Genomic DNA, 11,160 nt, shown 5'->3' with positions numbered 1-11,160 from the left:
GAGGTGCACAGTAAATGCTGATCACATCGTTTCGACCTGTATGCGTGTACCAGTGTGTGTTCTGACCTTGCTGTTGATGCTGGCTATATTCTCCATCATGGTATTCATAGCTTCTGATATGTAACTGGGAAGGGAGAGGATCACACTTTCCACACCAGCAGGGTCATCTAAACGGTCAGCCACCTGGATCATTGTATCTAAAGAGCCATGAGGCACAGTTAGTGTGAAGAAAGTGCGAAGTGTTTCATATGTAGGGCCTCAGTGTGTTGATAGCGTGACTCCCCTTTATTAGAATCAGGTGTGGGTTGAACGTTTGAGCTGGGCATATGGTTAAACTGGATTCATATGAGGGAGTGTATGTGCGCCCCACCTGCTAGGTGCCTCCACTCTGTGTCGAGGTCAGCCTGGTTGGCCAGACAGCCCTTCATGACGTTGGTGCAGTAGTTCAGACAAGGTCTAGCAGACGGCATCCCACGGCAGTGGGGACAGTAAGTCATCTTCATTATGGCTCGCATGCACTCCTGGCTCATTGGCACCTGGGTAAGACAGAGATATAAATAAACATGCACCACTTTGATAAAAGAAAAAAATCAAGTCAAATACTGTTTGGTTAAGCTTACATGAGAGACAAAACTTTGCACGTTTGACTATTTAAACTGTTAAACTGCTTTTGTACAGAAGACATGAATATGGAAAATGATCTGTTTTAATAAGATGTGAAAATGTACATTTTGTTTTAGCTACACAATGACAGTGGCAGCAGTAGGAGGTCACCTCCCATGATGACCTTTTTTTTTAGTTTGCACCAGGATCTCTTTCATCACAGTTTCCTTGGAAACTAGTTAGCAAGAATTAGCTTTTTGTTTCAAATGTGATGAAAAGGTCCTGACATTCATACAAGTATTTTCAGTCTCTCACTCTATCCTTCCTGTCTCTTGCACTCTTCCCTCTATCCCACAAGGCTGTTCCCCCAGGAAAAGGCCTTCGTGCGTGAAAAGTGAAACTGGGTTAATACCAGTAAGCTCTGTTCACAAGAGAGTACAGCTATGCATACAAAACCTAAGGAAGTGTTGGGTGTGTGTCTGTGTGTGAGAAAGAGAGAGAGAGAGAGAGAGCAACAGAACGAGTCCAGCTACGCATACAAAGCTTCTCTAAGCCGACATCTGGGCCAGCCTAATGCTTTTCCGGGAAACTGCAGTTCCAACAGCAAAGTCATAGTTAAAACCAGCTTTTAACAAATATACAGTGAAAATAGGACAACAATAGGGTTCATGTGTGAAAATAATTCAGATATTTTTCTACAGATGCTTGTTGATATTAGGGGAAACGAAACTGTTCTTATTCATGCTAGCACTGATTTCTGAAGTCCATAGCACTGTTTCCTAAAAACAGCTTCCGAGCAACATTTATGGGTGTGTATTTTAGTACTATAAGTAGTCAGTAGCTACTTTAATGATAATATCAAGAAAGATCATTGAAATTTAATCAAAGATTTGACTTGCAAAACTTTATTTTGACACTTTATCAACTCTACATAAAATCTTAAACCACATTAAAAATAAAACAAGCACTGTAAATTAGTTAACACTTGTGTGTAAAAAGGGATCGATAGAATTTGGTAATTGGTCTCAGTTACACACGGACAGCAAAGAAGTGACACAGAAAAAGAATAACCGTGTTCCCAGGCCTGATCTCAAGTCATTTGAGACATGAGTCAGATCCTCGTCCCTGCCCTCCTTTATTCCCTTCCTCCCATCCGTACTCTAGTTCTTGTTAACCAGGGATGAGTCAGAAAATTGCTTTTTTTGGTGAAAGAGAAGAATGGAGTGTGCAGCGAGGACTGGGGAGAATAACTGAAAATGAGAGATACAGATGTTAAAACGCTATTAGATTAACTGAGGGGAATTTAAAAAACAACAACAAAAAAACAAAAACTGGGAGATGTTAATGAAATCCTCCTGAAAAGAGATTAATCGAGTGTTTCCTACATCATCCATGCAGTGTCAATACTGGGAATCACTGGCACTGCACAAGAGACGTGAAATGTGCAGTTCTGCTGTGTTGCTTGTTAGAGGTTAATGTTGACAACTTCCCAAGGCTGGCAGCCTGGAAACTGTGGCACACCTGGCTTTAGGAAAGTAAAAGCTTTCAAATTATAAGTAGTAATACAACCCATATCTTATTCCTACTGGAGTGCAGAAACCCATCTCGGTTTGATAAAGTTCGACATATATTCCTTGATATTTTTCGCACATGCGGATCCTCAATGTCTCTTTCATACTCTAAGTCGTCCTCGCTTCACCCTCACTGCATGCTTCCCATACCTGTTTGTACATTGCCCACAGCAAATGTCCATGAAGACACACCGTCTTTCTTTCTGTTTGTCTCTCCTCTGTAATTAGTAAGGATATATGGACAGCCTCTCCTCCCTTGTGTTACAGAACAAGCTGATCCCGACTCCTTGCCTCCAGAGTGAGCAATTCGCGTGGCCTACTTCCTACTCTCCCCTTACCCGAGGGAATAAAACAGTCTGCAAAAAAAAGTTAAGGACACACGTAACAACTGGTGCAGCCCAAAGCGAAGCAAGGGAGGAATTAATACTCAACCAGAAAGCCAGACAGACCTTCCTGCTGACACCTTTTTTTCTGTCTTATAAAAACATCTCTAAAATTATCACTCTCTCTCTCTCTCTCTGCTTTACTCTATTCACAGCATCCTTTAAGGATACTCTTTCATCACCTGCCACCACAGCTAAGGCTTATCGGGAATTCATTTCATCTTTCTTATGAAAACAAACTTCTGTGGAGGACTACAAGGATTGGAGGCACACACATACACAGAGGGAATTTTGTCTTATCCTGCCTTAATACCTCCTCCAGCAGCCTACAGTAAACACCTTCAGTTACTGACCTCTTTGCAAGTTTCAGTGCACATTTTTTTTTTCTAAAAAGAGAGGCTGCCTCATTAATGCACATGCATTAATCTACTGCTAATAGAATTTCATTGGAATGGAGGGGAAAGCTGAAATTAATTTATATACAAGATACAGCCACAGACAGAGAACACAGCAGGGTGTGGTTGTGGGAAACAAACAGAAACTACTATTCACAATTTACAAGGAGAAGAGCTGCAGAATTTAAAGACAACACACACACACACACAAAAAAATGAGAGAGTAGGAAGATAAGGATACGAGAGGAAGCTGGATTTTGTCAAAGCTTTCCTATATCTGCCCCCCCCCCCCACACACACACACACACACACATTTTTCTCACTGTTTTAATTTATTCCTATCAAGCGCAGTGCTGTACCAATCTGCATAAGTACAGCACAACTGTGACTGTGTGCTGGGAGGACAGCGACACAGACAAACGCACAAATTATACATGTGAAGTTGAACAGTTGGCTGATGTCTGCACCTCGTCCAGTCAAATCCTATCAGAGAGGCCTTGACTCGGAAGAAACTTGGCCTTGCGTGTTTTTTGAAACACGCCAAAAATTCTCTTTTAAAACCAGACTGACCAAGTGTGCCCATCGTGACTATTCTTGCACTACAGAGTGCTCTACTCTAAATAGGACAGAAGGCACTCCATGACCTCATTCAGAACGCAGCAGCTCCAATACCCTGGCATTAGCGCTGAAATGACATTCTGTAATTTTGTTAAAAGCTGCGCTAATTATTTACTCGTTTTCCCCGAGCCACCCTTGTTCAGTGAACTCATCACTCACTACTCTTCAGCACTGGCAAAGTGGTCGAGGATCATGCCTTAAAAAAGGCGTAGTAACTCCGGGAGAAATGTGTGTGCACATTTTTAGTACCTTTCAACGCTGGGGTTCAGTCTGTATATGAATATGTTTGTCTAAAAAAGATGCTCATTAAAATAGCATTGATGGATCATGAATAGGAATTGCAACATTCCCCACATGTATTCTGTTGTTTACTCCTCCACCTACTTGCAAAAAGGTCAAATTGTTTTTCTGCATGTGGTACGTTAGTTCAAGAACCCCGGGTCTTTGTACGTCTGACAACGCCCACAAACTAATCACATACATTAAAGTGACAGGAAAGAGCATCACATATATTTGTTTCCTTTGCATCCAGATGTGTCGCACAGTAGTTCTCGCCCTTTACCCTTTCGTGGTCATTCACAGCACAAAGTTATCAAAGAAATACCTGTAATATTCATACTTTTTTACAGGATCTGTTTCCTCAAAGCATTTTTCACTGAACCTCATCTCTCTCCACTCTGCTTGCCCACTGTCTGACAGCAGATATTTTTCACAGGGGCATCAATACCGGCCACCTCCCTGAAATTATTTCTCAGTCTCGCTCTCATCTTAACCTTACTCTTGCCTTTTACAAAGAGGGGATCATTTCTCTTGGGGGAAATTAACCTGCCTCACAGCCTAGGGAGACATTTTTCAGCGTGGAGAGGGAATTAACTGTAGTTGCAGGGGCAAGCTGAGCCCGAGGCCATGCTTCGCAGAGTGTCTTGCTTCTGCTAACGCTGATCTGAGGGGAAAAGAATCAAAACTGAACCCTGTGGAAAAGTATTTTTAATTTTTCTTCTGTTTATTTACTCACACACACACTCCCCCCCCCCCCCCCCCCTTTTTTTTTCTCCAATTACATAACTCTGTCATTATACAGTGAATGTGACTCAGGCAGATCTGAAATATGCTCGATTAATTTCTGGATCTCGCAGTAATGTTGTTCGGGTGTCACTGAATGCTACTCGTTATTTTGCAGAAACATTAGTAGAGCTGCTGATGTTTGTTTGTTGCCAGCAGCATTTTTTTGCCTTACATCAATACCTACAGCGCTGTACCGCACAGAAATAATAAATGCTTCTGAAAATCTGTCGTGATGTTCATGTTTCCACACAAGGGGCAGCGGTTTTAACTTCATTAACATTATATCAGCCAGGCCTCTGACAAAGAAGATGCCCCGAGTTCTTCCACACAGCTGACAGCTCAGCTTCTCTGGATGAATCCTGAGCTCCACCAGAGCTGTCGGTACATTTTTATTAAGATGCCCGTTATTATGTACAAAACTAGATTTCGCTGTTTAAATTATGCATTGGGCCTGGAACTGCAGAGGTGAGGGCAGGAAAACAGAGCTGCTGCTCAGTCTAAAGGATCATGCAAGATGAGAAGAAATAGTTTTACCTGGGATACTCTGCGTACGGCTTCGCCCGCAGTCACCAGGCCCTGAACAAACGAACGTGCAGCCACAAGCGTGCGCGTGACTTTCATCTTCATTTGACGGGGTGTGTCTCCAAAAGGCCGCAGTGTGTCTATCTGCTTAGACACACACTCCAGGTAGTCCTCACCTGTAATCAGCAAACACATCAAACGAAATCTTCAAGTAGAAAATCTCACCACTTCTCAAGGTTTTGGGTTAACCCCTGAAGGCTGAAGCTAAAATGATTTAAAAGTAAATAATAAATCATTTATTTTATTTTTTACTCAAAAAAAATCTTACACGTGCATCGGACCTTTTAGCAGTTTCTTTAGACCTGATGTGTTACATGTGTTGCTTTTGATATATTTTAGCCTGCTTCACTTTGTTAGACACGTTGTACTTAAGCGATTTCTTGATTCAACAGCTCTGACAGCAAGCAGGTCATCAGGTGAACAAAAGATGTGGGTAATCACAGTTGAAAGCAAATTCTCAAGAAACTAGAGCTGCTAGCTGCTGCAGTGTGCCAGGTTCATGGTATTACTGTAATAAACCAGTTTCCAATATGGTTAACAGAACATGAAATAATCCCAAGCCAAATAAAATAAGTTATTTTTTTTGTTTTTTTACTGTAGCAGAGAGCCAGCGAAAAGCTTTTAGCTGTTATGTGCGTCCAACAAGTGAACTAAATGTACCTATGACATATTGCCCGTTTGCCTGGAAAAAGAGCTTCTCCAGGAGCCTGATCCAGAAGTCATTAAGTGTTTCTTCCAGGTTGATGTTGGCTCCTCGGTAGTACTTCTTCAATTCTGTGTATAACTCGGAGAAAACATCCGAATTCTTGTTGTATAGAGAGCCCCAAGTTGAAGTGAAAGTCTCTTGTAGGTTCAATTCAGAGCGGTTCAGCAAATCTAGAAAGTGACCTGAAAACAACAAAAATTTAAACAGCTGTTATAATGTGAAATATTTGTATTCTCGTGTTTTATTACTTTGCAATGTGCTGCTCCATGTAGACCTTAATGTTACCGTTTCAAAATAAGTCAGAGCCATCAATACAAGATGCGTCAATACAGTACTCTTTTGCAAAAAAAGTCACTTATTCCAACACAAAATTCCACTTATTTTTTAAATGCTTTGTGCTGCATGCCAACAGCCTCACACTGTCAATGAACCTTAAGTTAAAGTATGCGAGAATGCCTCTCTAGGGCATGTCAGGGAACTGACAGTGCTTGGGGGTTTGGTTATATACTGCTCCAAGTGAGGATTTACAGATATGGTTAATGGGCACATGCACACATTCAAGCGCACAAGCAGATAAACAGAAAGAGTCAACTAGGCAGGATGTCACACTTGGAGAAAATCATACAAATTCATATCCAACACTAATGTTGTATTGTTTCACAATACAATCTAATACAGCTTCACCAATAATTACAGACTAAAACATTGCAAAAACTCGTAGTAGTATAGACGTACATAATGTTAAGCTTAAGATTGATTTAACGTAAAGCTTTTAGATAGCAATATACAGGAGTAAACAAGAGTATCAGATGAGACAGGTGTAACGGGTAGCTCATTGCTATCCTTGGGCTTGTGTTGAGAGGTGTGCACATTTTCAGTTTGCTTTCACAAATCCCACATTTTCTGTGGCCAGTGGCATAAACAAGTTTACATCCATTTTATGTATGAACTCAGAAATTCAGCCCTGTTTCTGCAAGATTATGACAACAGAAAGTTCAACACGACAACAGTGTGCCTTAACCATCCATCCATTCCAGCCAACATTTGCATTTCTTTGTTGACTTTAGTTACAAATAGGGTTGGCACCTTAGTGAATTTGAGTGTGTGTACATCCTTGTGGATATGGTAAGTGTCTGTGTGCTAGGGAGATGGAGACTGTAGTCTGCAGCAGTATTTATTTTGCATTATAGGTGTCTTATCTTTGGCAACAACCACCCACAGTCGAGAGGCACTGCAAAAAAGGGGGATGCTGCAGCCCCCACATGGGACCCCTTTCCTGGGGTTAGCTTAGTCCCCTGATGCAGTTATTTAAAAAACAAAACAAAAAAAGCAACATCACAGCACTCACAAACATCCATCTCCCACACTGTCTTGCATATTTAAAGAAAATACAAACACACCCTGCCTTGTAGGAAAAACCGTTCCGAGTGATACGGTAGCAAAGCTATAACACCCACATGAGCAGAGCCAATCGGGGCACAGTAAGACAATCACAGCACTTGGTGTTACATAACATGTTAATATGCTAAGTCCATCCTGACCCATCTGTGTAGCATTATCCAAGCTCTGGCCTTGTTGGATACTGTATCTCTGTTCTGCCTTCCCAGTCATTAATAAACCCTAGCTGACTTTGCTCCATAGCTGCTGGTCTTTGCTGCTTTCTGGTAAAAGAAATAAAAGTGTGAGAGATTTGCTCATTTTTAAACCCTTTTTTTGTCTTTCATTCTTCTCGCAAACACTCTGAGGCTTATACTTTTCCAGTTTTGATTTTCCTATTTTGGGTGGTGGTTTAATCTTGGGAACGTGCCGGGATATTTTTCTGTTTAAATCAAGCTGATTTTCTACTTTGTTTTGGTTTCTAAAACGCCATTCCCTGACGCAATAGAGACCATTATCACATTCTTGTTCTCTGCCACATTTAATTGCCTGCTGGAAATGAAAGACAGTGTAAAATGTGGTTTTGGACTGCACGTTTTGAAGCTTCAACATTAGTGTTTTTAGTCTCTGCCATTTTTTTTCCAAGCCAGAAATTACCTTACGTGGATGTAAGGATCTAATGCTAACTCATCAGCTAGTCCCAGAGGCACTACAGTTTTCGCCACATCTGCCTTGGCCTCTTTTTTAAGCTCCAGAAGTTGCCCCTTGCTTCAAACCCAGAATAATGGCAGGTCAGATTATTTATAGTATGCTTCATGCTCAAACCCTGATGATGATTTCTTAAAACTGGCAGAAAGCAAGCAAGTCAAGTAATTATCTAATTTGAGGGCTTACTCCCTGATGACAACAATGGTAGGCCAGGTTAAACTTTGTAATATATAATACTTTAGATAAATGGGGGGTTGAGTAAAACACTGTGATGATTAAAGGCTGAAAAGGTTGGTGCAAACTGCTTCAGCAAGTTACAGAAGACATTGCTAGCGAGCTTCTAATTATAACTACAGACTTCATAGCACAGAGAAAATGTCAACACATCGAATGCCATCTTTGTGATGCAAATCACTTCTTATATTGTAATGCTTGGCGAGATAAATGCTTCTGAAATGTAGCAGCTGTATATCCAGTATTTATTACACAGCAGCTGCATGACACATCGCTCCCCAGTTCCCCATCCTCCTGTCACTCAAACTATCTGCAAACACAGCACTGGACCAGACTCCACATACCAGCAGAGCTACATGCATGATAGGAGAACTCACATTCTTATATATATATAAATCGAATCAGCACACAGAGAAAGCAACTTCCAAGTGACAGCGCATTCATATGTACACAGTGAAGGATCACAGCCCCCGCACGAACACACACACACACACACACACACACACACACACACACACACACACACACACACACACACACACACACACACACACACAATCCAGAGTACACAGCAGCAGTCAGACAGACAGAAGGGAAGCTGCTCTGACAGGTGCAGATTTACTTTTAATCTCTATTAGAAATTATTCCTGCTGTGTACTGTCAGCCACACTGTAAATAAGTCTGGCTAAATGAAATGGCTTTCAGCAGAATAGCAAAGGATGTTGTTCAGCTGCTGAGGAGAAGTTGTTTTCGCCATTCAATGCACAATCTGCATTTCTGTTTACAGTTTTTTGCTTGGGGCATGTTTTAAGTGCTCACATGTGGAGGGCAGATCTCGGTAAATGGTACAGTGTTGTACAGTTCTCCTCTGCCCTTTAACTCAAGTGAGTAATAGCCATCATTAGTATGACACAAACCCTCTGTGCATGTGTGTGTGCACGCTCGCTCGCTTGGGCTATTGTGTGTGAAAATGACCTTTCTCATTCTCATTCTTCATCGGTTTGCATCTCCATGACATAGGGAGTCATATGACTTCCCTCTCTATATACGCCCTTTCTTTTACGCTCACCCACAATCCTCCGCCATCCCTCAAAGCTTAACCTCTACACTTTCTCCCCCGGTGTCTGCTCTCTGGGGGAAAGATTGATGGGAAAGGATGCTTAATTGCCTATATCCCAGCACACCGGGTGTGGAGGGGACAGACGGGACGAATAACAGCAGAAACAGCTGCACGCTATTACATGTGTTTACAGTAAAGCTATACATATATGGCGAATGCTCATGTTAAAAATGGAGAAAGATTCAAATAATGAGGTCAGCAAATTTACAAGTAATCCCTATAAGCCAGAAGCTCAGCCTTCAGACCGCTTTAAACACCAAGTTTCTGACAGTGTTTGGCGTACGATGTGTATGATATCGTTAATGCAGTCTTCTCAGGCACACGGCTCTGTCTGTGAGAACACAGCAGCCCTATTTGCAAGAGGCAGCCAGTCAGAAGAAATATCCTAATCTATTTAAAAAATAACTGTTGCTGTCAAGACTTACACATTTATCGGGCAAGAAATAAACATTTATCTGCTGGGAACCTAAAAAGCCAACCTGGTATATAAACTCAAACTCTAATTTGATTGACAGGTCAATACATACACGAAAAGGAGTTTCTCAGCCTCAGGAAACCGTCTGTGTACATAACTATGAGCAATACATAACACTTCATGGCCAACAGAGTGGGTCTAGCCACAAATACACCATGTGGTGCACATCAAGTTTAACAACAACCATATTACAGCTCAAAAACCTCAAATATGAAGCTCACACTTACTACTGATTGTGGCGTTTCGCGATTTGATGTCATGATAATATTGTGTCTGCTGCAAACACCAAGCACACTTAATGCATTTCTTCATAATTAACAGCTATAACTTTCTTTAATGTGACAGCAGATCAAGAAAATCGCTAACATCACCAAAGCGACACTCTACACCCGTCACATTCTTGCTTTCATTCTTTCATCTCTCTAACTGTCTAACACGCACGCGTGAGCTAAGCGAAGCATGTGTGTCTTAATGACTTTCTTCCTGCGCTGAGTGGGAAGTTAATGATTTCATTTGTAATCACTCTGAGCTTCACATCTAGGCCACCTTGACATGTCAGAAGCTTATTTTAAGTCTATTCCTACTTTCTCTTATTTGGATGCTTTGTAACCTCCTTAAATTACATACACGCACGCACACACACGCGCTTTAACACCTTGTATGTCTGCGCTCAGTTATTCTACAGCCCCCTGTATTCTTTCATGCTTTAATACAGTCCTTTAAACCAGACAAACAGCCTCACCTTCCATGTGCCCTCTTCACGTGACCGTCTGTCTGGCTTTAATCCTCTCCCTACTACTCAAGTTGTGTCACTGACAGAAGATTCAGAGAAAGGTACCAGTGATGTTACCCCAGCTGCCAATCACTCTTTCTTAGAGCTTGGACTGATCTCAAATGGTTTTCTCACATCAGGGTATTAACTGACTGAGTATTATGTCACTCATACGATGGGCTTAATGGGCCTGGGAACATTTACCACAGTCTAATAAAATTGGATCTCATGGAAACCATATCACTGAATGAAAAAAGCAAAATAAAAACAAACAAAAACAAAATTACAAATAGGTTCATGATTAGGCTCATTTTAAAAGTGCAAATTCTTTTGCAGTGTGCCTATTATCACCTCCTCTCTCTCTAGTCTCCAGTAAAACTTAAGCGTTTGTTTCCTCTAATTGGAAGGTAACAGTTCCTGGCATGTGCAGAAAATGTTTCAAAGCCCTTGTGACCACGCTTGAACACTGCAAATACTTCCAATCCCAGAATTGTTTACAACAGAATAACATTATAATCGAAACAAAATGGCAAAATAATTAAAGTAGAAGT

General features: G+C 41.3%; 2 protein-coding genes across 4 annotated transcripts in view; both read right to left on the bottom strand.

The window, feature by feature from the left end:
* LOC113010977 (ephrin type-B receptor 1-B) overlaps positions 1-11,160 on the bottom strand; it is a 436,216-nt gene that overhangs the window by 204,340 nt on the left and 220,716 nt on the right. The gene's annotated exons all lie outside the window — the stretch shown is intronic.
* The window catches only part of gpc1b (glypican 1b), a 60,989-nt gene that overhangs the window by 7,625 nt on the left and 42,204 nt on the right, over positions 1-11,160 (bottom strand). For both annotated transcript variants that reach the window (XM_026148683.2, XM_026148682.2), the window contains exons 5-8: positions 5,878-6,105; positions 5,170-5,333; positions 371-536; positions 67-197 (exon numbers count right to left, since the gene is read on the bottom strand). In XM_026148683.2, the coding sequence (XP_026004468.1) occupies positions 67-197; positions 371-536; positions 5,170-5,333; positions 5,878-6,105 (689 nt within the window). The remainder of the gene's footprint in view (positions 1-66; positions 198-370; positions 537-5,169; positions 5,334-5,877; positions 6,106-11,160) is intronic.

This window comes from Astatotilapia calliptera, chromosome 18, assembly GCF_964374335.1.
Source record: "Astatotilapia calliptera chromosome 18, fAstCal68.1, whole genome shotgun sequence".
Classification (NCBI taxonomy): Eukaryota; Metazoa; Chordata; class Actinopteri; order Cichliformes; family Cichlidae; genus Astatotilapia; species Astatotilapia calliptera.
Note: the sequence above shows the minus strand (reverse complement) of the source record. Positions and strands in the feature narration are given on the sequence as shown.